The sequence below is a fragment of the Chiloscyllium punctatum genome, chromosome 10, assembly GCF_047496795.1.
Source record: "Chiloscyllium punctatum isolate Juve2018m chromosome 10, sChiPun1.3, whole genome shotgun sequence".
Taxonomy (NCBI): domain Eukaryota; kingdom Metazoa; phylum Chordata; class Chondrichthyes; order Orectolobiformes; family Hemiscylliidae; genus Chiloscyllium; species Chiloscyllium punctatum.
In genome coordinates, this window is record NC_092748.1 from 69,024,748 (window position 1) to 69,052,711 (window position 27,964).

At 40.1% G+C, this 27,964-nt stretch overlaps 1 protein-coding gene across 5 annotated transcripts in view; it reads right to left on the bottom strand.

Annotated features, from left to right (window-relative positions):
- Nucleotides 1–27,964, bottom strand: part of LOC140482264 (RNA-binding motif, single-stranded-interacting protein 1-like) — a 205,015-nt gene that overhangs the window by 36,874 nt on the left and 140,177 nt on the right. For all 5 annotated transcript variants that reach the window (XM_072579445.1, XM_072579444.1, XM_072579448.1 and 2 more), the window contains exon 5: nt 1,449–1,606. In XM_072579445.1, coding sequence (XP_072435546.1) covers nt 1,449–1,606 — 158 coding nt within the window. The remainder of the gene's footprint in view (nt 1–1,448; nt 1,607–27,964) is intronic.

Consider the following 27,964-nt stretch of genomic DNA (forward strand, 5'->3'; position numbering starts at 1 on the left):
TTCTGAAGTTAGTTTTGACAGTCCTTTACATACAAGGTGACAACACTAAATCTGATTCAATTATACCTGAAGTGGGGAATTACAGAAAATGGGGAAATTCAATTTAATACAGGCTACAGTATTAAGTTTCAATCCATTCTGATACTGCAAGCTTGTAATCAATAATTCAATATTGCTGCAACAAAGCATAGTTTATTGAAGTCTTTTGTCTTGAAGTCAACAGGACAATTTGCGTAAGATTCCAAAGTAAAAGGAAGAACAACACTTATACTGTATGATAGAATAGTGCGGATTGGTTAGCACATAAACTCTGATTGGTAGAGGTTTTGCCAGGGAGAATGCACCGTTTAACTTATTTTTCTAATGAACCTGTTTGGAGATATTATTACACACCCCTGGAGCAGGTGAAACTTGAACCCAAACTTCCTGGTCCAAGGGTTGGGACACTATCACTGTGCCACAAAAAGGCCCTTACCATCTAATAATTACTGACAGTTAACTGCCAAGCTGACAGGCAGTACGGTGGATCAGTGGTTAGCAGTGCCTCCCCACAGTGCCAGAGACCCGGGTTCAATTCTAGCCTCTAGCGACTGTCCGTGTGGAGTTTACACATTTTCCCATGTCTGCATGGTTTTCTTTCAGGTGATCTGGTTTCCTCCCACAGTCTGATGATGTGCAGGTTAGGTGGATTGGCCATGCTAAAATGCCCCATAGTGTCTGATGATCTGCAGGATTAGCTATCAGAAACGGAGGGTTGCAGGGATGGGGTGGGTTTGGAAGGGGTGCTCTTCCGAGGGCTTGTGCAGACTTGATGGACCAAATGACCTGCTTCCACACTGTAGGGATTCTATGAAAGCTTCATTTAAATTTTAAACAAGGCTGCAGATTGACTCTGATTGGCTAAGGCATTTCCCTAAGAAACGAAATAGAGAATGGCTGTCACCTATTTTGTTGTACTGAAACAGGCAAAATATGTGCATATGTTCTTTCTATCTGCAGAGCCTTGTTCATTAATACCCATCAGTAACCACAGTTGCACCAAACGTTGAGTCTTACTAACAATCCTAAATCAGTTTTGACCTTAATTCTTTGCAGTCTACCATTCAGTCTGAACAGTTAAGATGAACATCACCTGCTCTCTACCAGAGTTTAATAGTGTCACTGCAAAAATAGAGCTGAAATGATTTGTGCTGTCCATTGGTCATCGTTTTCTTAAACCTATATTCTTGCTGCCAATTATCTTTCTTATATAAAGTAATAATATTCATATAGATAAAGGGCTGAACACTGAAGGTGGATTTTTTTTAAGCATCCTGCAATATTTTCCGTCGAGTAAAGCAGATTTTTAGTGTATTCTGGGGCATGAAAAATATATGGAATGAAAAGGTTAACTGTTGAGTTTGATAATATAATTAAGCATTTAAAATCCAAGCAGCTACATACAATACCTTGCAAAGCCGACACCACGACTTGTGCCATTAGTATCTCGTAGTATTCGTGTGGAAATGACTTGTCCATATGGCTTCAGCATATTCTCCAGTTCTTGTTCATCCATAGATGGTGGCAGATTGGAGATATACAAGTTTGTGGGGTCCTGTTCTTGTTGCTGAAATAACATTTTATAATCAACACACTGTTTCAAAACACTAGCATACATTCAAATATTCTCAAAAATGAAAGAACTGTGGATCCTGTAAATCAGAAACAAAAACAGAAGTTGCTGAAAAAGTTCCCCAGGTCTGGCAGCATCTGCGAAGAGAAATCAGAGTTAACGTTTCGGGTCTGGTGACCTTCCTTAGAATTTCATCAGTTCTCTTCACAGATGCTGCCAAATCTGCTGAGCTTTTCCAGCAACTTCTGATTTTGATTCTCAAAACTAACAGTTTAGAGACTCTAGTGATCAATTTTCTGTTAGGAGTGTACTGATACAAAATCAATACAAGTTTGGTGAGAAGAGTTTTCTTTCTTTGTCTTCTTGACTGCAAATGCTATAACTCTAGTACATTGGATGCATCTGTTTTGTCCAATGTGTGCAGAAGGGTTTAGTGATAGATGAGCACTTTGGGGAGAGTGACCATAAATCGGTTATGTTTAGTTTAGCAATGGAAAGAGATGGGTACATACTGTGGCACGGTGGCTCATTGTTTTGCATTGCTGCCTCACAGCGTCAGAGACCCGGGTTCAATTCCCGTCTTGGGCAACTGTCTGTGTGGAATTTGCACATTTTCCCAGTGTCTGCATTGGTTTCCTCCGGGTGCTCTGGTTTCCTCCCACAGTCCAAAGATGTGCAGGTTAGGTGAATTGGCCATGCTAAATTGCCCATAGTGTTAGGTGCATTAGTCAGGGGTGAACGTAGGGGAATGGGTCTGGGTGCGTTGCTCTTCGGAGGGTCAGTGTGGACTTGTTGGGCCAAAGGGTCTGTTTCCACACTATAGGGAATCTAATCTAATCTAATCTAATACCACAGGGCAAGAGTTATCGATGAGGGAAGGGCAATTATAATGCGATTAGGCAAGACTTAGGATGCATAGAATGGGGCAACAAAATGCAGGAGATGGGGACAAATCGAAATGTGGAGCTAGTTTAAGGAACAGATAGGGACATACCTATCAAGGACATGCACTGTCAGGCAGGGAGGAAGTGATAAGGTAAGGGAACTGTGGTTTACTACGAAATTGCAGAAGAAGGATGCTTATGTGACGATGAGACAAGATGGTTCAGATGAGGCAATGGAGAGTTACAGATTAGCTAGGAAGGATTTAAAGAGAGAGTTTAGAAGAGAAAGGAGGGGCATGAGCAGTCTCCAGCAAATAAAGGAGAACCCTAAAACTTTCTATAGGAATAAAAGGATGACTAGGGTAGAAACAGCACCAGTCAAAGACAGAAGTGGGAAGTTATGTATGGACCCTGTGGAGGTCGGAGCAGTGCTAAACGAATATTTCTCATTGGTTTTCAGTGAGGAAAAGGGGAATATTGTAGAGGAGAAAAATGAGATACAAGATGTTAGACTGGAAAGGATTGAGGTTAGTGAGGAAGATGTGTTATCAATTCTAATAGGAGTGAACGTAGACAAGTCCCCTGGACTAGATGGGATTTATCCAAGGATTCTCTGGGAAGCGAGGTAGGAGCTATTGGAGCCTTTAGCTTGGACCTTTGAGTCGCCATTGTCTACAGATTTAGCACCAGAGCATTGGACGATTGCAAATGTTGTGCCCTTGGGCAGTAGAGATGACCCAGTTAATTATAGAATAGTGATCCTGACTCCTGTTGTAGGAAAAAGTTTGGAAAGGATTATAAAAGATAGGCTTTATAATCATCTAGCAAGCAACAATTCGGTTGGAAATAGTCAACATGGTTTCGTCAAGGACAGGTCATGTCTCACAAACCTCATTGGGTTTTTTGAGAAGGTGACCAAGCATGTGGATGAGGGTAGGGCAGTTGATGTGGTATACATGCACTTCAGTAAAGCCTTTGATAAAGTTCCACATGGTAGGCTGTTGGAGAAAATGCAGAGGCATGGGATTGAGGGTGATTTAGCAGTTTGAATTAGAAACTAGCTTTCTGAAAGAAGGCAGAGAGTAGTGGTTGATTGAAAATATTCAGCCTGGAGTCTGGTTACTAGTGGTGTGCCACAAGGATCTGTTTTGGGACCATTGCTGTTTGTTATTTTTATAAATGACTTAGTCGTAGGCATAGGTGGATGGGTTAGTAAGTTTGCAGATAACACTAAAGTCAGTGGAGTAGTGGACAGTGTGGAAGAATGTTACAGGTTGCAGAAGGACTTGGATAAACTGCAGATTTCAGCTGAAAGGTGGCAAATGGAGTTCAGCGCAGCTAAATGTAAGGTGATTCACTTTGGCAAGAATAACAGGAAGGCAAAATACTAGGTCAATGGAAAGATTCTTGGTAGTGCGGACGTGCAGAGGGTTTTGGAGTCCATGTACATAGATCCCTGAAAGTTGCCACCCAGGTTGATATCGCTGTTAAGAGGGCATACGGTGTGTTAGGTTTTATTGGTAGAGGGATTGAGTTCTGGTGCTGCAATATCATGCTGCAACTATACAAAACACCAGTGCTGCCGCACTTGGAATATTGTGTATAGTTCTAGTCGCCCCGTTACAGGAAGGATGTGGAAGCATTGGAAAAGGTGCAGAGGAGATTTACCAGGATGTGCGAAGGTCTTATGAGGAAAGGCTGAGAGACTTGGGTCTGTTCTCATTGGAGAGAAAAAGGTTAAGAGGGGATTTAATAGAGACATAAAAGATGGTTAGAGGATTAGATAGCGTAGACATGAAAGTATTTTTCCTTGGATGATGATGTCAGCTTGTACAAGGGGGCACAGTTACAAATTGAGGGAGGTTAGATTTAAGACAGATGTCAGAGGCAGAGTGGTAAGGGTGTGGAATAGCCTGCCTGCCAAGGTCGTTAACTCAGCCACATTAGTGAGATTCAAACAATCCTTGGATAAGCACATGGATGATGATGGAATAGTGTAAGGGAATGGACTTAGATTAATTCACAGGTCAGTGCAACATCGAGGGCTGAAGGGCCTGTTCTGCACTGTATTGTTGTATGTTCTTCAGCCTCACAGACACCAGGAAATGAAAAGCAGTGAAATCACAAGGGAAATAAGTTAATTGAATGGGACTGGGTGTCAGCATGACTGGAACGATGGCCTTGGTAAGCCAAACCAGGCGAGTATTTTTACTGCTTTGTCTTTCAAGTACAAAATTGATCCTTAGTTTGGATTAAGTTGTGTTAAAATATTAGTTGTAAACTAAGATACCCAGGATATATTTATAATCTCAAGGCTAGAGGATGTGAAAAAGAAGAGGGGAAAGATATAAAAGAGACCTAAGGGGCAACCTTTTCATGCAGAGGGTAGTACGTGTTTGGAATGAGCTGCCATAAGAATAAGCCAGACCAGGGGGTGATCGGTCCTGTAGAATGCTCCTGTTGCACAATGTAGGAAATCAGGGCATTTCAAGCGTTCAGGGTGACCACATAAGTCTCCAGCTGCTACTTGATATCGGTGTTCCAGATCTTGAGCAGTTGCTGGAATCATTGTGGGACACCATTAAGGCTGGGGATCTGCATAGCCAGCTCGTACAGTGAAACTGTTACACCACTGGTAAACAGTACACAGGCAGAAAGAGAAAGTGTGACCACAAAACAGATAAAAAGCACAAGGTAGATGTGCAGCAGTTCCCTGGGTCGAAATCCCTCTTTAACTGATTTTCCGTTTTTGAAACTAAGTACGGGGGGGGGGAAGCAGAATTTGTCAAGGGAACTCAGCGACAGCCAAATCCGTGGACCAGGAGTAGATCAGTTGTACAGAAGACAAGAAAAATAATAGGATAGCAATTGTGGTAGGGGATTCTATTCTAAGAGGAAGAATAGACATTTTGCGACTGCAGACATGACACCTGGGTGGTATGGTTCCTCCCTGGTATCAGGGTCAAAGATATCAATGCAGGATATTCTTATTGGGAAGGGCAACAGCCAGAGAACACGTTCTACGTCAGCGCTAACATAGGTTCAAAAGTGAGATGTGGTCCTGCAAACAAAATATAGGGAGCTAGGAAATAAATTTGAAAGCAGGACCTCAAAGGTAGTAATCTCAAATTACTCACAGTGCCATGTGTGGGCAAGATCAGTAACAGCAGAAGAGATCAAATGAGGGAGGGATTTAGAAAGCTGTGACACTGGGACCTATCATGGGGGAGATAGGAGCTCTACACATTTGATAGGATGCACCCAACAGGATTAGGACCAATATCATTGACAGTGTATTCAGGAGTACTGTAGGGAAGACTTTAAACTGATGTGGTAGGGAAAATAGGAGCCTGAGCAGGGAGACAAGACAGTAAAGCAATAACAGAAGTGAAATAAAACTAGGAGGAAAACTGGAAGGCAGATGAAACAAGGGCTAGCAGCAAATAGGGTCAAATAAACTATCAAATTGTTAAAAAGACAAATCTAATGACAAATCATCCAAATGCATGGAACATTCTCAATAAGGTGAATTGACAGTGCAGTATGATATTAGTGCTATTAGAGAGAGAGAGACGGCTGCGAGTGACAGAGGCTGGGAACTGAATATCCAAGAATATTCAATATTTAGAAAGAAGAGGCAAAATGAAAAAAGGAGGCGTTGTCAGTAAAGGATGAAATCAATGCAATGGGAGAAAGGATATTGCCTCAGAAAATCTTGATGAAGAATTACTCTCAATCAAGAAAAGAAGCAACAAGGGGAAAACATCAGTTGAAGTTGTCTTTAGGCCTCTACACAGGAGTGATCAGGGAGGTGACGGAATGAAACCAGAAACGGAAATGCATGTAAGAAGGTTATTACAGTGATGGTTGGCGACTTGAACTGAAATGTAGACTGGGCAAACCTCACAGCAATAATATTGTGATGAATGGATTTCTGGAATGTGAGCAAGATTTTAGTGCATTGAGGAACCAATTAGCACACAGGCTATCCTGGATTTGGGTTTGTGCAATGAGCAAGGGGTTAAATTAATAATCTTAAAGGAAGAGTGACCATGACAGGATAGAAATCTTCAGTGGGATGGAAAGTGAAGTGGCACAATCAATCAGACACAAGGGTCTCAAATCAAAACAAAGGAAATTAGGATGGCATAAAGGTTCAGTTGAATAACTTCACTAAAAAGGACCGTGGTAGATTGGACAGGCAATGGCTTATATTAAAGGAAAAAATGCATGCACTGCAGAAGTTATACATTTTTTCCAGTACAAAAACACAACAGGAAAGGTTGCCCAACCACAGCCAACCAAATAAATTAAGGATAGGATTAGATGCAAAGAGGAGTCACAAAGTTGTTGAAAATATAATTATCTTGAAGACTGGGAGCACATTGGAATTCAGCAAAGATGCACCAAGAGATTGGCTATGAGGAGATAAATAAAGAATAAACTTGCAAGATGCATCAAAAACAGATTGTAAAATCATCTATTAGCATGTAAAAATAAAAAAAAAGTGAAAACAAATATCAGTTTGAAGAATAAGGAAATGACATAGCAATTAAACAACGACTTTAGTTCAGTCTTCAGAGAAGAATACACAAATAACATTTCATAAATGTGAGTGAACCAAGAGTCTAGTGAGGAGGAAGAATTGAAGGAAGTGAGTATTAAAAAAATTGTTGGACAAATTAATGGGATTGAAAGCGGATAAATCCTCAGGACCTGATGGTCTACTTCCAGGACACTGAAGGAAGTAGCTATTGCAATAGTGGATGCTTTGGTTGTTATAGAGTCATAGAGATGTACAGCATGGAAACAGACCCTTCGGTCCAACCCATCCATGCCGACCAGATATCCCAACCCAATCTAGTCCCACCTGCCAGCACCTGGCCCATATCCCTCCAAATCCTTCCTATTCATATACCCAACCAAATGCCTTTTAAATGTTGCGATTGCACCAGCCTCCACTACTTTCTCTCTTCAAAAATTCTATCGATTCTGGATAAATGCCAATAGGTTGGAGGTGTAGCAAATGTCAACTTACTATATGGAAAAGAAAGGTAAGAAACAGGAAATTACAAACCGGTTAATCTGATATCAGAAACAGAGAAAATGCTAAGGTCTATTAATATAGGACATGAAGTGACGGCACTTCGAAAATACTATCAGGTTTAAACAAAATTAATATAGATTTATGACAGGGATGCCACAATAAACTGGGTTTTTTTGAGGGCCTATCTGGTAGAATTAATAAGGGAGGATCAGTCAATATGGTGTATTTGAATGTTCAGAAAATGTTTGACCAAATTCCATTTAAAGGTTACTGAATAAAAATCAAAGCATACAATAAAACAAAGAACTGTGGATCTGAGAAAGTGCGAATACTGGCACAAATTGAGAATTGGTTAGTATACAGAAAACCCAGACTGTGAATATAAGGGTCATTTCAGGAGTGGAAGGAAACAATGAGTACAGAACCATAATGATCAATACTTGGTGGCCAGTTAATCACAATATATACCAATGACTTGGATGAATGAATCAAAAGGTAAGAGTTCAATGTTTTTAGATGACATAAAACTAGGTGAGATTGTGAGTGGTGAGGAGGGTGGAAAGAAGCTTCAAGGTAATTTATATAAGTAGAGTGAGTGGGAAAATATGAAAAAGGTGCAATATAATGTGAATAAATATGTAATTATTCATTTTGAAAGGAAAAATAGAAAACAGCAAACTAATATCTAAATGGTGATAAGATTGAGAAATGTTGATGCACAAAGGGACTTGGGTGACTTTGTATAACAATTACTGAAAGCAAGTATGAAGGTGCAGCAAGTGTTTAGGAAATTAGATGGTATCATCATTGCAAGAGGATTGAGTACATCAGCAAGGATGGCTTGCCTGCAGCTGTGCAGATCCTTTGAAAGACGACACCTGGAATATTGCATGCAGTTTTGGTCTTCTTATCAAAGAAAGAAAACACTCCCCACAGGGGGAGAGCAGCAAATGTTCACCGGACTGATTTATGGGATGGCAAGGTTGTTGTATGAGAGATTATGTACATTCTATCTGTATTTATTGGAATTTAGAAGAATGAGAGGGACCTCACCGAAGCACAAAATTCTTACTGGGCTGTACAGCCTGGATGCAGGGATGATGTTTTCCAGGCTGGAGGGCTCACTACAATAGGTCAGGGTCTCAGAATACAAGGTTGACCATTTAAGACTGAATTGAAGAGAATTTCTTCACACAGAGGGTGGTGAACCAGTAGAATTTTCTACCAGAACCACAACCAGTTGTCAATATATTTGTATTTAAGAAAGAATTAGACAGATTTCTAGACATTAAAGGCATCACAGGTTTACGGAGAGTGGAGAAGCACGGTGCTGAGATAGAGAATCAGCCTATTGAATATGAGGAGAAATTATTTTATTCAGATTGTTGTGAACCTTTGGAGAGCTTGATAGATTTCTGATCACCAGACACACATAGATTTATGGGAATAGGGTGAACAAAAGGTGTTGGAATGCTAGATCAGCCATGATCAAATTGAATGCGAGGCAGGCTTAATAGGCTAAATGGCTGCTTTTTTTTCTGTTCCTAAATTACTTACATTTTCATGGGTGTGACCTGTATATATTAGGGCTGCTTAATTACCATTGATTTGATGCATATTTTCTCATTTTGTTTTGAAAGTACATAGTCCAAAGAATCTGGTCTTTGAATTGTTCAGACATTTTCCAACCCACACTCAATCCATGATTGTAGGCCAGTTTATTGAATCGGGTTCATTTAATTTGCTGTGAAAATATTTCCAAACATACCGAATATTATACATTCCCATTGGATCTCTATCTTTTACTAAAGAAATTTAAATGATGTAACATCTAACAGAAAAAAATTACATAATACAAGTGCTATCCAATTCCAAAGAGAATCACGGAAATTACATAAGTTATTATTTATTCACAGAGTTTATGAATTCCCAATGTGCACAATTCACCTTGGAACTGATGTGCCTTCTTGTGCTAAAGTGTGGTAGAGTATATAGTAAAGATTTCACTTTGCTGCTGCATCTACTAATTTAAAGAGCAGAATCTGCCCCAACATTTCTCAGCTCACTTACTTTGTTTTAAATCATGGTGATTTTTTTGTTGCGAATCAATAAGCTGATAATTTGGCACATTCCTTTAATACTGTTAATCAATTTTCAACATGACTAGTTGTTATGATTGCAGCTGATGGTATTGCCAGGCGTGTCAGATCTGAGTGAAACCAACTTCACAGATTGTAAGTTTTTTCTTTGCAATTTGCAAAAAAAAATCCATTGAATCGTTTTATCTTTCACTCACCAGGACATACGCGAGAATATTAAATTTCAAAGGGAGCAACAATTTAGACTCCATGAGAAAAAAGATGCTAATTGCTTGGCAAGCCAATTATGATTGGTCAAAGATGTGCATGGAGAACATACCAGGGAGCACTGTCCACTGTACTTTTACGTAATCCATATAAAGACGTAATGCCTGGACGTGTCTGTAGTCTCAATATACTCCTTGTCTATGGAAGCTTCTGCAGTCCTTACGAAGATCTATATGACTGTCAACTCTTCCTGTCCTTAGAATTTTCTCTATGACTGTAACCTTTGCCATTCTTTACAGCACTCCCCATCACTGTTACCTCCTGCAACTCCTAGAGGCATTCATATCTCTGTAAACTCAACTAGATCGTGTAAACTTTCCTTTGACAGTAATCTCCCCTATTCCACTTTGTCAATAAAGTAACTTTGGTCAGTTCAAAAGCAGAGTTGATCACTTTTGAATGTCCGAATCAGGCCTTCAAGGTTATTTCTATTTTGACCTTTCTTCTTTCTAGTTCTTCTCGATTTTTCAACAACATTTGTTACATTGCTCACATAATGCACTTGGTGTGTCAATGCTTAAATGATGATGGTTCAGAATAAAATGTCAGCATTTAAGAAATTGCTGAAGAAATAAACAGTGGCTGATTGTTAAAGATGTTATGTTGGCATGGGGAGCTTACTTTGATCCTGCATAGCCCTCACCGGGATGCTGCCATTATCTATTGACTGGGCTTCAGTATGTTCAAAGCACCATTGCTCTCAGCTTTACTCTGTTGTGTCCTGGACAGAAATTTACCCTTTCTGGGCAACTTCCATTTATCCATTCTCTCCTCAGCTTTACTGCATCCTGTACCCTCTATCACTTTCTACTGAGACTATTTTGCTGCTGGTCTCCTTCTACCTAGTAACTGCCTGTCACATAGCCTTAGTTTTCCTGCTTTGCTTATTTTGCTTTCACTGGTCATTGCTTCCTTTTATCCATTGGAACAACTTAGTTATCCTTTGCTGGGAAGGCTTAACCAACTTCTCAAACTCCTACTGTTGCACCTGATCTTTTGCATTCCATTACAGCAAAATGGATTGAGTTTTTGGAGTAGCTCTCAGTGTCTATAATTAATACTGATTGCATGGATTTACTTTTTACATTCTCTGACTGTTTGGTCTCTCACTCCTGTATTGCTGAAGGGCTCCGAAATGTCATTCGAAACAACTTTTTGAAATTTGCAGAATTAAACATTAAATAATGAAGAGAAACCAAGATTTCACAAGTTCAGCTGCTTCTTGATTCTTGCACATTCCTCCCTTTGTTCAATTTTCATCTGTGACTTAAACTACTTACTCAAAGATATTAAAAGTATATATTTTAAAAAAAAAATCAAATCCTGTTACATGTTTTGCAGCATTTAATGTATAATCATTGTTAAAGATGTATTTTCCAACAATGGCTTTCTTGAAATAATAGAAAATATACCTTAAATGTAACCAGGTAACCAACTGCATTGCATCAAATTTTGGCTACATCATCTTGAGTGGTCCACTGTCATTTAGAGTCATAGGCATGTACAGCACGGAAACAGACCCTTCTGTCCAACCTGTCCATGCTGACCAGATATCCCAACCCAATCTAGCCCCACCTGCCAGCATCCGGCCCATATCCCTCCAAACCCTTCATATTCATATACCCATCTAAATGCCTTTTAAATGTTGAAATTGTACCAGCCTCCACCACTTCCTCTGGCAGCTCATTCCATATACGTACCACCCTCTGTGTGAAAAAGTTGCCTCTTACGTCTCTTTTATATCTTTCCCTCTCACCCCAAACCTATGCCCTCTACAGTTCTGGACTCCCCGACCCCAGGGAAAAGACTTTGTCTATTTATCCTATCCATGCCCCTCATGATTTTGTAGACCTCTATAAGGTCACCCCTCAGCCTCCGACACTCCAGGGAAAACAGCCCCAGCCTGTTCAGCCTCTCCCTATACCTCAAATCTTCCAACCCTGGCAACATCCTTGTAAATCTTTTCTGAACGCTTTCAAGTTTCACAACATCTTTCTGATAGGAAGGAGACCAGAATTGCATGCAATATTTCAACAGTGGCCTAACCAATGTCCTGTACAGCCACAACATGACCTCCCAACTCCTGTACTCAATACTCTGACCAATATAGGAAAGCATACCAAACACCTTCTTCACTATCCTATCTACCTGCGACTCCACTTTCAAGGAGCTATGAACCTGCACTCCAAGGTCTTTTTGTTCAGCAACACTCCCTGGGATCTTACCAGTAAGATTTGCTTTCCCAAAATGCAGCACCTCGCATTTATGTGAATTAAACTCCATACTTTTTAAATACTGTATAAAATTAGAATCCTCTAAAATACACTTTTTAAAAAACAATACAGACTATTTTATTGAAAAATAAACACTGCTGGATTCTATGGATTACTTTCTAGTCTCTCTGAAAATAATGACATCTTTACAATTGAGTACTGGTGCAGCCCACACAAACAGTACTTCTGCTCTTGCATGCAATTTCAACAGTCAGCAGAATTTGAAAAAAAAATAGAAATATATCCTTCATGAGGCCCAGAACACGGATTTACATGTTATATTCTGGAACCGAAAGAAAAAGGAATTGCATCAGTAGAAAAGTTACATCAAAAAACTATACAACCATCTGACATTAAGCTTTTAAGTGAAAAATCACAAATATTCAGGCAATGTCAAACAAGTTCCTTGTGTTCAAGAGAGGTGAAACATGTTATGAAGATTTAAATTGTAATGATTTAATTCTGCCACATAAAAGAAGCATAATATTTATGATAGTGTATTTAAACTTGGAAGCAACAATGATTCTTGGATTCCAGCTTGTCCAATTCTGTTCAGGTATATGCTACACAGTGGATGTAAACTATCACTACTGAAGTTATTCAGTGGTCAGGCTTTACCATCCAATACATCCAAGGTTATTTCTATTTTGATCTCTCTTCTTCCTGATTCTTCTCCATTTTTCAACATTTGTTACATTGCTCACATAATGTACTTGATGCATGAAAACAATAATACATTTATTAAACTCTTTTCCTCAGTTGTTCAGGTCTAACTATTTATTTTGTAATTTAATATTAGTTGCATATTAACAAAACATTAATTGCCTAAAAAACAATCTAAAGACTGGAGGAATGTGCCAAAGTAAAGTGTCAAAGTAAGAAGCTTTCGTAATTCCCATCGAACTTTTCCTTTCTCCTGACTTTGTATAATTTGTTCTTTAAAGGGACTAATTTCCTGCGGAAAGGTATTCTAGCTACCCAAATCCGTATCAACTATGTAGAATACCAATCTAATCACGATAGCTATGTAACATTCTAGACTGCTTGCATTTCTGACACAATACCTTGTAATCTCAATATCTCTGAATCCATCATATTCTGCACGCCATTTGATTATCTCAATCTATTTGTATCCTTTTAACCTCTAATCATGCCACTTAGCAATATTCGTCAGTTCCTTTTCCTAAAAAAAAATTATCAACACAATATTAATTGCTTTGCCTAAGTGACCAACATCAGTTTGCAGTTTTATAGTTGCTTTGATTAGCACTGAACAAGTCCCACAGCACTTTATGAAAGGGACAAAAGAAAGAAACCAATAACATGTCTGGTGCTTTGTGAGGGAAAGATTCCAATTTCAAATCTTGGCTGAGGATGGTTATACTTCACTGGATATCCTGGTTTAATTCTCGAAGCAGAAGTCAAATATCAAGTTTTGATATCCGTCTATTAGATATTAAAGTTGTGAGAAACATGTTTGACTTATTTTCTCTTCAATAGTCATGAATAACCTCTTCACAGCTTTGAACTATTAGTTATGGAACCACTGTTCTTCTTGGAAACTTTTGCAGTGCTTCTGTCTTTTTGGAGCCAATGCATGCCACAACACATCTTCAAAACATGACCTCATCAGTTAATGTCAAATTTAACAAATATTGGTTTGTGGAGGGGAAAGGCAGTGGAGGTACAAATCAAACTAAAACTCACCAGTAAGATACTCTTGTGGGAAAGATAGATATAAAGTTGATGGGCAACAGTGCATTTAAAATCTTTGTAAAAGGTAACATTAGAGATGGGTTGGTCATTTACAAGGACAAACAACTTGAGGGTGCATTGTTTGAAGCAAGATTGTTTTAAAAGGTTTAGAATTGTGCCTGAGGAGAGGGAACCATTTATAATATAACCTAGTGTTAGAACCAGGAAAATTAAGAGGTCACCTGAGTTAGAAAGTTCAGCATGTGGCATTTTCCCTGAGTTGGTGCTCGTAAGGAGGCAGCAGAATAGTTGCTCTCTTTGGAGACTAAACAAAAGGGAAGCTGGACATGCAACTTGTTGTTAAATTGACCTTGCAGTGAGAATGGCAAATCAAAATGTTCTCTTTAGAACCAAGATAACTACAAGCAAATCTAACCACCCAAATCTCTCAACATAATGTTTTTGTCACTCAAATTGCAATCATATTTACAAGGTTACTGTGATAATAAAGCTGAATGAATTGGGATGACAGTCTCCACAATTTAGAGGAATGAATGGTGATCTCTTTGAAAGATACAAGATTCTGGTTTGATAGGGTAAATGCCGAGATATGGTTTCCACCTCAGGAAATTTAATGTAGAGACACAGATCATTTAGGTCTGAGATGAGGAGAAATTACTTTATAAAGGTTCGTGAATCATTGAACACACTTCAAGCTAGGAAAGGTAGCTTTTTGTCTCTCAGGGAGTGAAGTATTATGGGGAGTGGGCAGGAGAGGTGAAGGTCCACATCAGCCTTCAACTGACAATATGGTTTACTCTGCTAATATTTCTTGTGTTACTCAATAAAGACAGCATTGTTATCCTAATTATTCAAGAAACATACATTCCCCATTTTGCCTTAAAAGGATATCTTAAAGGTTTTGAGTTCATTCTTCACAATAATCATTCCAAATATGGCCCAATATGCTTTGCCAAACAATGCATTCAAGGTTGCACTGAATTCAAGCGCTTCCATATTCACTACTATCTTGCCTTTGGTCTGCAATTGCCACAACATATCTGCACATATTGAATTAGACAACTACACACTCCTAACTTTTATACTTTAGCTACCTCCACGCCCCCACCCACCCATGCCCTGTAAAACTAATACTCTCACGAATCCTGGTTGTTGTCTTGAAGTGACACTCATCTCCAATCCCAACTGGCTTAGTCATTGAATACCCAATCTGACTGCACCATTAGGTCAAAAACCTATATGTAGAAATTATTTCTTCTTCCAGGATCATCCTGGGATGCAGAGGTAACTCCCCACTCTTCTCTTCTCAACTGCAGACCAACTTCTTCAATCTGAAACCCCTAACTCCACCACCTTTACCTCCAAAATGTGAGATCAGCTCATGGACTTCTTTGTGAGATGATTTTCTGCTTCAACTTGCATCATTGTTTAATTTCTCTCCTACCTCCCCATATGCTTTCTTTGGGATCATTATGTCCATCAATCCCACCTCCTATTGCTCAATCAATTCCTATTAAATTGCTGATCACCCATGTTCAATTTCTGCCCTTCGTATCAACCAACATCGTAAAAGGTTCTCTCTCTTCAGGCGGTTTTCCCTCTGTCCTTTAAATCTGCTCGCATCCCTCACTCCTCAAAAGAAACCCTGAACACTCAATCATTGCAAACTACCATGCCATCTCCAACCTTCCCTCTTTTGCTTGAAGTCCTTAAATATTTTGTCACCTCCAACATTTGATCTCATCTTCCTCCGATTTCAGTAAATTCAATCCTGAAATCTGGTTTCAATTCTGGCCAACATACTGAAACGGCTCTTATCAAAGTCATAGCTGACATCCTCTCTGACTGGAGTAAAGCTAAACATTGCACTTATTGTTCTCAACTTGTTTGCAGCCTTTGATATATCTTACTTAAATACACCCCACGATAGTCAGCTGAGTGGGGCTGCACTCACTTGATTCAATTCAAAATTGTAGCCAGCAAATCACTTGCAATGGATTCTCTTCCTGATCTTATACTATTGCTTCTGGTGACTCACTAGGATCAGCCATTGGGCCCCTTCTACTCATATTGATGCTGTACATCAGTTTCATCATCACATTAGATTTCACACGTACACTGATGACAGGTTTATCTCACCACCACCACCACCACTCTCAACTCCTCTACTGTCACTAAATATCAGACAAATTAAATAGCAGCCTACACTGGATGAGCAGAAATTCTCTTGAAGAATCAATGGATTCAAACTTTCCACTATAAAGTCCCTATTCCAATTTTTTTCTAATTCTTTCACAGGATGTGGACATCACTGGCGAACCCAAAAATTGTTGCCCATCCTCAATTGTCGTTAAGAAGATGGTGATAAGCTGTAGGTTTAAGGGGTAGGTTCACCAACAGTGCTGATAGGAAGCTAGTTTGAGGGTTGTGACTCTACATCAGTGCAGGAACAGTGATAACGTTCCAAGTCAGAACAGTTTGTGTTTTGGAGAGGATTTTGCAGGTGATGATTCCACACATCTGCTGCTCTTGTCCTTCTAGGTAGTAGCAGTTTCTTTCAAAACGTTACTTCATAACCACTGACTCCAGCTCTCTGTCTGGCAATAGTCTGGAGTTAAACCAGTCTAACAGCAACCTTAATTATTCACGAATGGAGTTTCTCATCTCATTGTTGGATCACTTGGCTTGTATCAGCTCATCTCCAAATAAATTCTTGTTTGTGCATTTATTACTTGTAGATGTGACTATTCCAGTCCACTACCCTCTGTAAACTTGAGGCCATCAAAAACTTTGCTACCCATGTGTTAACGCACACATATTGTTCCTCTATCAGCCAGGTGCTTGTCGACACTCAGTGGCCCCTGGTCAAGCCATGCCTTGACTTTAAAGCTTGCATCCTTGTTTCAAGCTGAGTGCAGTCGTACAGTTAAGCTTGTAATATGGCTCATTTACAATTACTCGAAGAGACATATTTAGCATGTCCCAATTTTTCAGAAAAGGAGTATGTTCAAGCTTTGCATTTCTTCTGAATTTACAAAAAGCATGGGGAGCCCATAGTTCCACAATCCAATAGAGAAAGCAATACCTCAGTCAGAGTCAATTTGACAATCAATCAGTATACTTTTCTCTTGTAATCTAAATATAAACAAGAAGTTTGGCATTCTTGTATTTGTGCTGATGAGCACAAAACAAAAGACTTGAACAAAATTGTCTTCTTTGCAAGAGCATCGACGTTCCTGATAAAGGGCTAATGCCTGAAACGTTGATTCTCCTGCTCCTTGGGTGCTGCCTGACCTGCTGGGATTTTTCAGCAACACACTATCGACTCTGCTCCTCTTTGCAGTCATATTCAGATTTTGTACAGCTAAAAATCTTTTCTATTTTATAATAAAGGAAGCAGAGTAAACTATTTATATGTTATGAACATGTGCAATGTTCAATAATGACATTAAGTACATTAACTGGCAATCTTGGTGCTTAATTTCTTTGCAAGTGCCTCACAAAGGGATAGGTGATACTTTTGTTATCCTGGTACCCCACTGATACCGACTACCATTGACAGACTTACAAAGCAGAGAAAATAGAGTCTCTGCAGCAATTAATTAATTTAATCAAACCGTTGATATGTGTACATTTTTTCAGGTCTGACAGAACACCTGAAAGGTTAACTATGTTTTCTTCACCATAGATACTGCCAAACCAGTTGTTTCTTTCCAGTTCGTTGGTTTTCACATTTCAGATTGAAAGCACCCAGAGCATGTTGTCTTTTTAATGAACATACACATAGTTTTTATTTAACACTGCCCCACTTAACATCATTTCATTTTAATGTTGTTTATTCTTTGGGACCTGTTTTCTTCATTTTGCCTTCCTGTTTTTGTTTTAATGTCACTTGTATGTGTTGTCGATGTCTATAGTCATTGTGAAACAGCATCCAATACTGCATTACTTGCAACCCAGGCACTCTTTCTCTTTTGCTCTGGCAGTGGGCAAGACATCTTGACTCTCAGCTTTGGCTCATCTTGACCTCAACTCCCACCTTGCTCCACCAGTCAGTCTCCTGATGTTGCTTTGCCCTGGCTATGTCTCATACCCCCCCTTAATTTTAAGCTGCACACTTAACCTACTGAACTGGAATAGGGTCCTGGGCTCCATCTAGTTGCAGAAATCAGCCAGGACAGGCAGTTATGGGAGGCTAGCTGCACTGACCAACCTCCGCCACTAGGTGGAACCTGGTCAATCAAACAGTACTGTAAAGAGGTCTTTTTTAAAAGTTGTATTTCTTTTGTACTCAGTTAGAACATAGAACATAGAACAATACAGCGCAGAACAGGCCCTTCAACCCTCGATGTTGCGTCGACCTGTGAACAAATCTAAGCCCATCACCCTAAACTATCCCATCATCATCTTTAGGCTTATCCAAAGACTGTTTAAATACCCCTAATTAGATTAGATTACTAGATTAGATTAGATTAGATTACTTACAGTGTGGAAATAGGCCCTTCGGCCCAACAAGTCCACACCGCCCCGCCGAAGCGTAACCCACCCATAGCCCTACATCTACATCTACCCCTTACCTAACCCTACGGGCAATTTAGCATGGCCAATTCACCTGACCTGCACATCTTTGGACTGTGGGAGGAAAGCGGAGCACCCGGAGGAAACCCACGCAGACACGGGGAGAACGTGCAAACTCCACACAGTCAGTCACCTGAGGCGGGAATTGAACCCAGGTCTCTGGCACTGTGAGGCAGCAATGCTAACCACTGTGCCACCGTGCCGCCCTTAAGTGTGGCTGAGTTAGCTACATTGACAGGCAGGGCAATCCACACCCTTACCACTCTCTGAGTAAAGAACCTGCCTCTGACATCTCTCCGAAATTTGTCACCCCTCAATTTGCAGCTGTGGCCCCTCGTACAAGCAGACATTATCATCCGAGGGAAAAGACTCTCACTGCCCATCCTAGCTAACTCTCTGATGATCTTGTACGTCTCTATTAAATCCCCTTTTAGCCTTCTTCTCTCCAATGAGAACAGACCGAAGTCCCTCAGCCTTTTGTCATAAGACCTTCGCTCCAGACCAGGCAACATTCTGGTAAATCTCCTCTGCACCATTTCCAATGCTTCAACAGCATTACTGTAATGGGACAACCAGAACTGCACACAATACTCCAAGTGAGGCCAACTAGTGTTTTGTACAGTTGCAGCATGACGTCACAGCTCTGGAACTCAATCCCTCTCTCAATAAAACCTAACACACCGTATGCCTTCTTAACAACACAAATCAACCTGGTGGCAACTTTCAGGGATCTATGTGCATGGACTGCAAGACCCCTCTGCACATCCACACTACCAAGAATCTTTCCATTGACCCAGTATTTTGCCTTCCTGTTATTCTTCCCAAAGTGCATCACCTCACATTTAGCTGCATTGAACTCCATTTGCCACCTCTCAGCCCAATTCTGCAGTTTATCCAAGTCACCCTGCAACCTGCAACATTCTTCCACACTGTTCATGTTTCATATTTACTATTTATTCTTCCCAGTTATTTCAGCTAAGAATGCAGGGTTGAACATTTACAGTGCTATAATTCAACTTTCACATTGTTTTTTGAGGGATTGAGAGATGTTCCAAGAAACCCAAGTCTGGCTTTTGCGCTGATTTTTATGGAAATCATGCTTCACTGAAAGTCGTGATTTCAGGAACACAACCACAACTCTTCAGTGATGGCTTGCTATGTGTCATAAAGGACAATGGAAAAGCTACAGTTGGGACATGATCTTAGTGTCAGTAGTGTGCAGTATTTGTTTGAATCATTGGCAGAATATCTGCACTCCGCAATGAAATTTTTTATGCAAATTTCATTCCCAGCATCCTTTTGCTCAGGTTTTTCTATCCTGCTCACTCTCCTTTTCTTAATACATAGCATTTTAAATGGCAGTACCAGCTGTTTACAAATTAACAAATAAAAGCAAAATGTACTTTTTATCATACGTTTCAATACTTCATAAGTACAAAACTCCTACAAACGCCAATTACACAGGTGTGTTTATTGCTGGAGGTGCAACTGTTGACCAGGACCATATATTTTCTGTCTAAAAGAGAAAAACAGGAATATCTTCAGGTCTATGCTGTCTATAACACTGATGATAGATTAGAATTAGAATTAGAATCCCTACAGTGTGGAAACAGGCCCTTCAGCCCAACAAATGCACACCGACCCTCTGAAGAGTATCCCACCCAGGCCCATTCCCCAACATTTATCCTGACTCATGCACTTAACCTACACATCCCTGAACACTATGGGCAATTTAGCAAGGCCAATTCACCTAACCAGCACGTCTTTGGATTGAGAGGGGAAACCGGAGCACGCAGAGGAAACCCACCCAGACATGGGAAGAATGGGCAAACTCCACACAATCGCCCGAAGCTGGATTCGAACCTACGTCCCTGGTGCTGTGAAGCAGCAGTGCGAACCACTGTTCCACCCCGATATTATTAATTGTTATCTTTCTGCTCCTGTTGTGTACTCAGGTTACTAAATAAAAATTTAAATGTAAAATTTTTAGTTATAAAATTGATTAGTTCATTGTTGTTGGTTAATAAATACTGTCCATGATTATAACATTCTATTTCACAAAGAATCCTTGCAATCTATGGCAAACCCTGCAGAAGTGTGGGCTTTCTCATGCCACATCAATTTAGTTAATGCTGCCTTCACCAGGATAAAATGAAATAATAGAGAAACAATGTGATGAGGTATAGTTGAGACCAGAGATCCTCCATGAGAGCATAATTTAAGCTGATAATAAATTTGATAAAATTAACAAAACCCACACTTTATGTGGAACATTTTGCAAATGCAAAAAAAAAATTTTAATCAGATTTTTTGTTCAAAACAGTCCCAATACTTGTGATCTCAGCAAATTTCAGCACATACAATACCATTAGTTTTAGTGATCTAGACGTTCCTGTATTCCTAAATATGCTGTTTTTAAAATTGAGTTTTGAAGAATTTTGGAAAATGCATTTTATTTCAGGTTTTGTGGAAATATCCAGAGTGGCTTCTTTACAAGAGGTAACAAAGTTCACAATGGACAAAGCAGATTTTTTTTAAAAACAAGGCTTCCTATAAACTACAAGACTGTCAATACTGCATGCTTTTCTGTAGATAGCTGTTGGATCTGTTTTGAACAGTGACTCACTTGGAAAGGTGCTTGCTGTTTCTGGTTCAGCCAGAGATAGCCTGCCAAGAAGAAACAGAGCTGCAGGAAAGTTTGCAAAAAACAAACTGTGCAGTTAATTTTTTGAGAAGCCTCTCCCAAGTTTCGGATGAACCTGTTGTTCTTTTGAAACAGTATTTGAAGAAACATCAAGATTATTATTCCTGAGCAAGCTGTATCCGCAAGGCCTCAGTAATAACTGTATGTGATGAGTGACAGGTCATTAGAATTGCAACACTCAGGAATGTTCATTCATGGAATGTAGGTGTTATTGGCTAGATCAGCATTTGTTGCATAACCCGAATTGCCCTACACTTGTTGTGGAGAGAATCATGCTTGGCACTGGTTGGATGTGTTAATTACTTGCCACTTATTTGTCCAAGCTGAAAATATGTTGCTGGAAAAGCGCAGCAGGTCAGGCAGCATCCAAGGAGCAAGGGGCATGAGCCCTTCTTCAGGAAACCTTCAGGAGCCCTTCTTCCTGAAGGGCTCTTGCCCGAAACATCGATTCTCCTGCTCCTTGGATGCTGCCTGATCTGCTGAGTTTTTCCAGCAACACATTTTCAGCTCTGATCTCCAGCATCTACAGTCCTCACTTTCTCCTAACTTATTTGTCCAAACCTGGAAGTCTTGCTGCATATGGATTTAGACTGCTTCAGTGTCAGTGATGTCATAATTGGTGCTGAACAATGCTCAATTATCAAACATCTTGTTAGAAATTATCAGCACTTCGCACTTGTGTGACACTAGCATTACTTGCTACTTATTTGCTTAACCCTGGATGTTATTAAGACCTGCCTGGATACCCAGATATAAGGGAAGTACCTCACACAACCCCTCCCTTTGTCTCATTACAGGAGACAACAACCCATAACAAGACAGGGAGAGGCCAACACTTGGTTCCTCCAGGAAAGAAGTTGGATCCTTGCAGGAGGAGACTGGCATTGCTCCATGTCCTTTCAACTGACTAAGTATCACTCTATTCTATTTCAACTCACAGTAACTTCAACTTTAATTCCATTCATTGCACACGACTTGGAAACACTGGGCATGAAGGCTTCTCTCGGTGTTTTTCAAGTATAGCCAGTACAGGATCCCTACAGTGTGGAAGCAATCCATTTGGCCCATTGAGTCCACACTGACCCTCTGAAGAGCAGCCCACCCCACCCCGTAACTGCATTTCCCATTGCTAACCCACCTAACCTGCCCATCTTTGGGCTGTGGGAGGAAACCAGAGCATCCAAAGGGAATCCACGCAGACACAGGGAGAATCTGCAAACTCCATACAGTCACAAAAGGTGGAATCGTATCTAGGTCCCTGGTGCTGTGAAATAGCAGTGCTAACCACAGAGCCTCCGTGCTGCCACAAACCATGTGGATAAAAGCCCAGCTGCCCCAGAAGCTACCTATTTAAGCTCTGAGAACTAAGGTACCGAGACCTGAGAGAACACATTCGCAAGGCTGCCTCATACACCCACAACCACCCCTGAAGGAGCGTTAGGCTTTAAGAGTGTGGGACCATAATTGGGTGAACACCTCATTGCGATAGCTGTGCAGCTGGCCAAGGGAAAAACATCCCCAAATCACTGATAATCAGGGGACTTTTGAAGATCAGAAAACTGTTCAGCCTTAGTCGGATGACCCTGTGGTTTTGGCCATTCAAGGACTTCATCCACAAGCACAGCAAGGAACTTGAGCAGCAGGTAGATATGTGGGACACAATGGTCTTCAATGCTCTGAAGCTGCAGCACTACAGTGAATCATGTGATTGTCTGGCTGCCTCCATTGACAGCTGAATGGTTGTTATGGAGAGCTATGTCCAGCACCCATCAGGGGCTGCTGGAGAAGTGTATATACCTACATGATATCACCCCAGACACTAGCCCTCAGGACTGGTGTCAGAGATAATGGAGAAATCCGAAATGCACTTCAGGTGTCCCTTCCTGACAAGGTGACAGTGTATTGCCAAGAGGTCCCCAGCTGGAAACACACAATGCCATCAGAGTTCGCCACTGCAGAGGTGGCTGCACCCTACCTGCCCCTTTACTGACCCTTGGAAGCTCAGGCTGAAGAGACTTGCCTCTGGTGAGCAAACCCTCAGCATGTATGTCTCAGCCAGACACAAGCACCCCTAGGATTGCCTGATCAAACCTCTCGGGCCAACGGACTCCACTGCTGAGCAGACTCCCTCCATCCCCAGATGGGGAAATCAAAGGGAGCGCTAAGACAGAGCAGAAAAGGTGAGGAAAATGATGATTGTATGGAGGACATTTTGGTGGCATGGATGACAAAGGCTTGTGAATTACTCTGAACGTTTGAATAAATTTATGTGCTTTAACCATTTCATCTGGTTGTTAGCTCCTGTAGAGGGCTGAATGGCATTGTGACAGCATCTGGCATCACCTCATTGCCATAGACGAAGGTCCACAGATGGAGATCTGAACTGACAGCCTGTTGGATCATGTTTTCATCTTGCTTCCACATTAGCTCAAGCTGATACTTTTGTGTAATAGCCTGATCACTTTGCAGTCTCTGTACCCAAAAGGTGTAGCTGTCAATGAGTTGTCCAGCACTGCATGTGGCAGAGCAGTGGAACACAAAGGGAAGACAATGTATTTGGCTGGCCAGGGAATAGAGACCATGCAGGTCTTTGTGCAATGTTTTTCCCTTTAAAAGCTAATCAGTGGGTCCTAAGGACCCCTCCTTCACAGGTCCCAACATTAAGTTGGGCCTCGATGGATGTCTTATCTAATCCTGACACACCTCTTGCTACAGCCCACATCATTCAGTCCCGTATAAGAATCTGCCCATGGAGTTTTATTTCTTCAGGTTGGATATCATTGAAATATCCCAAGATTAACAATCTTCTGAATTATTTATCTTACTTTTCCTTTTCTCAGCCTTTCTTAAACCAGACTCTATTTCGCTTATGCTCCTGATTTCACAATGATTTTATCCTTCACTCAGTTTTTCCTCTTTTTAGATCTGAAATCCAATATTTTGGGGTTTTGCAGCATGGAAAGGAAGCCATCGGCACATTGGGTCTATGCTGGTCATCAACTATCCATCTAAGTTGGCATGAGGCCTGTAACCTTATATGTTACAGTGTATCAAATGCTCATCAAAATACTTCTGAAGCTACCACCCTTCTTTAATAGTGATACCATATTAACTCTTCTCCAGTTCTCTGGCATCACTCACATGGCTAGAGAGGATTTTAAAATTCACATTTTTGAATCCTGTACATTTCTTGACATCAAAGATCATTGGCCTCACACTTTGGCTGTACAGGAACATGTTGGCCCTGCAATGTCACTATTCCCCCTGTGAATACGTCCCACTGCTTGGATGTGGATTTTCTTCCAAGCAGCTGCACCCAGTCCACTTTGGTCAAAGTCAGCATTCCCTTAATTCCGAACCTTTATTTCAGGTCCGCCTTTGCTCTTATCCATAATCTCCTTAAATCTTACTGAATTATGGTCACTGATGCCCCTCCCTTAGACTTGTATTCACTATTGCCTGGCTTTGTTCCCTAAAATTAGGCGCAGCACCACCTTGTAAGTCTTGTAAGACTTTCTATGTCCAAGCTTCAAAAGCTTTTCTGGACACATTGTAAAAATTCAGCCCCCTCAAAGCCTTTCACACGGTGTCTATCCCAGTTAATATTGGGCAAATTGAAATCCTCTGCTATTATTATCCTATTGTTTTTATGCTTCTTTGGGATTTTTTACATATCAGTCTATCACTTGTTGTTCTATAGTCCACCCCCATGAAACTGATTGCCTTCTTTTTGTTTTTAAATTCAACCCATAAGGCCTCATTTGAGGAACCTTTGAAGATATCGTCCCTCCTTATTGCAGTAAATGACACTTTGATCAATATTGCAACAGCACCTCTTCTTTTACTCTCTGACTGTTTGCCCTCTTGCTTCAGAAAGTGCTGCAACTGTTTGGTAACATCGTTGACTCTGGCCCCATGGACATAGCATTCTGGAGCTTCGTCTCTGGGCTCAGGTAACGTCTGTGTACCCCTTACCTTTGAATCTCATGCCATAATTGTTGCCCCTTAAACAGATGGGCTCTGGATGCACTCCCAGAGAACTGTCGCCTTCACCATTTTCCAGCAAAGAAAAACTATTAGTGAGTGCAATATACTCTAGGTTTTCCAGACTACCTGCTTGTTACCATTCTTCTGACTGATAGTGCAATCAGAGAAGGACTGGGTGACTTTCATAAGCTGCAGGGTGACCACATTTAAAAAATCCATGTAATCCTCAGCTCTGCAGATTCACCGCTGGTTTTCTGCTGATGCTCAAGCTCCGAAACTCTCCACTGAAGCTCAGCAAACCCGTCATACTTTCCTACAATTGTGGTCACCCAGACTACTAGGAGTGTCCAAGATTTCCCGCATACTGCACATTGTGTAAAGGACTGCCATACCCTGTCCTAATCGTAAAAAAACTTACTTCCCTTACGTTAACTTTGCTCTCTCTCCCTTGCCTTATTTGGTTTCCTGACTTAATACTTACAAATAGCCCACAACAGCAACTTCTTAGCAGCCAATGAACTCATAGATTTTCCATCACATCACTCTTGGCTTTCTTCAACAAGAACTGACACAAGATCCTCTGCCCAGATTGCTTCACTACAATGCTGACTGTAGGACACCTTCTCCGGCACTATTCCTGCTTTACTAGAGTCGCAGATGGTCTATTGTTCTCACTGAAATGCTTTTATTAGCAGTATTTTGTGGATAAAAACTTTCAAAACTTAAACTTGAATGAACAATTAGAAATAAAAGAGCATTATCAAACTAAATCTCAACTCTATTTCTCTTCTGCTGCCTGATGTGATGAAAATGTTCAAGAGTTTAATCTCTACCATTCCAACTATTTTTCTATTAAACTTTTTCCTACCTCTGCAGTGAAGAAACCAATGTTTACTTTTAGTTTATCAATCTGTTTCTATAGTTATTGTCAACTTGTTCTTGTCTTCCATTTTCTCTCTCAATTTTTTGACCTCCTTGTAATTTCTAACATTCTCCTAATCATCAAGCTTACAATGGTGCCTAAACAAGTTGGAATTTTTTTTTAACCTAAATGCTCTTAACGTCGGTATAAATAAAATTATACTATTACTGCTACAACATAGGCAGTTGGTTTCATTCATTCTTTCATTTATTTCATTCTTTGCAATGACAAGACTCAGATGAAGTTTTTGCACTCATCATTCACATTTCATATGCTGCTATACACTTTTTGTATTTCCTGCTTTATTTCAGATTTTCTATTCTAAACATAGCTTTACAATAACATGATACCTGATGTATGTGCTATGTCTGTGTTGAAGCTATAAATGATTGTACAACAAAAAGTGGATAGAACATTTACAAACATTGTAACATTACTTTGAATCGACTCCATTGTTATCCATTGTTTTCCAATTATAAGCAATACTACGTTAAAAATCACACAACACTAGGTTATAGTCCAACAGGTTTATTTGGAAGCACTAGCTTTCAGAGTGCTGCTCCCTCACCAGGCGATTGTGGAGTATATTCCACAACCACCTGATGAAGGAGCAGCACTCTGAAAGCTAGTGCTTCCAAATGAACCTGTTGGACGATAACCTGGTGTTGTGAGATTTTTAACTTTGTACACCCCAGTCCAACACCAGCACCTCCAAATCATAAATAATACTACATCAGGCTATTTAGGAATGCTTGCTAAAAGCATTTATTTTAAACCATAGGTTTTGCTATCTGTTGTCTCAAACTATTTCTGGCTAGGATATTCTGAACAAACTGAAAGAAGACATCAGATGTTTGTCATACTATATCCATGTGTGGCTATCTCTGATTGTGCATACTTTCACCAAAAACATGCCTTTCATGATTGTGTGTGAACTGATTTGTTACCGAGTCATTATTTGGGGTCTCAACAGTAAACAGCACACCATATGTAATGCCCTGCATTTCTTTTTAATGTCATTGATGTCAGAAAGGAAGTGAAATAATTGTCAAATCAGGCATAACCTCCGGGAGATTGTGTAACTTCTGTGTTGTCTTTCGCTAACTCTCTAAATTGCAATGTTCACAGCTTGTGAAAGGTTTCTACTTCCTTTTAGGGGCTTGCAAAACAAAAATGCACTAGTATCTATGGCAACCTCAAAATTTACTTTCAGTACTCAACACAGGAATGTAAACTGCCAACTTACAGATGTTACGTTGTATAAAACTACATGAAGCAATGAATACCTTAATCCATAAAATATTAAGTTGCAGCAGACAAGCACAATCTGCTGCATTTCTCAGTGACAATTATGACTCAAAGCACAGTTTGAAATTTGTCCTATTAATATTAACGTACTATTAGCAAGTTATTATTTTGTAAAATGGTAGTTTATCCTTCAGCCCCAACACTGGAAGATCAGAAGTTGGAAATTTGCCTCAAATTAACCATTAAACAAAGCAGTGACCTTTAAACCAATCTGAACTGACAAATGGAATGTGGATCTGGGAGATATATTTTCCTAACCTAACACAGATTGGTTAACATAATAAGTGCTGAAGACTTATGTATGTATGCCATGATATTCAAACTAGTTCAACTGCAGGGAGTTAAAATAATATTTTGTCAAATTGTAAAACTATTAAAATTTGATTAAATAAACCAATACACATATGAATAATATAAACATATAAGACATATTAAAAGAATTACCTCCTCTCAACATATCCATTATAAATTTCCATGTCCATACTCATATAGGAAACTATCCGTATAAACAGGTTAAGCTGTTAACTGAACCACTTTACGTCCAAATTTACACTTGTACTGGCCAAT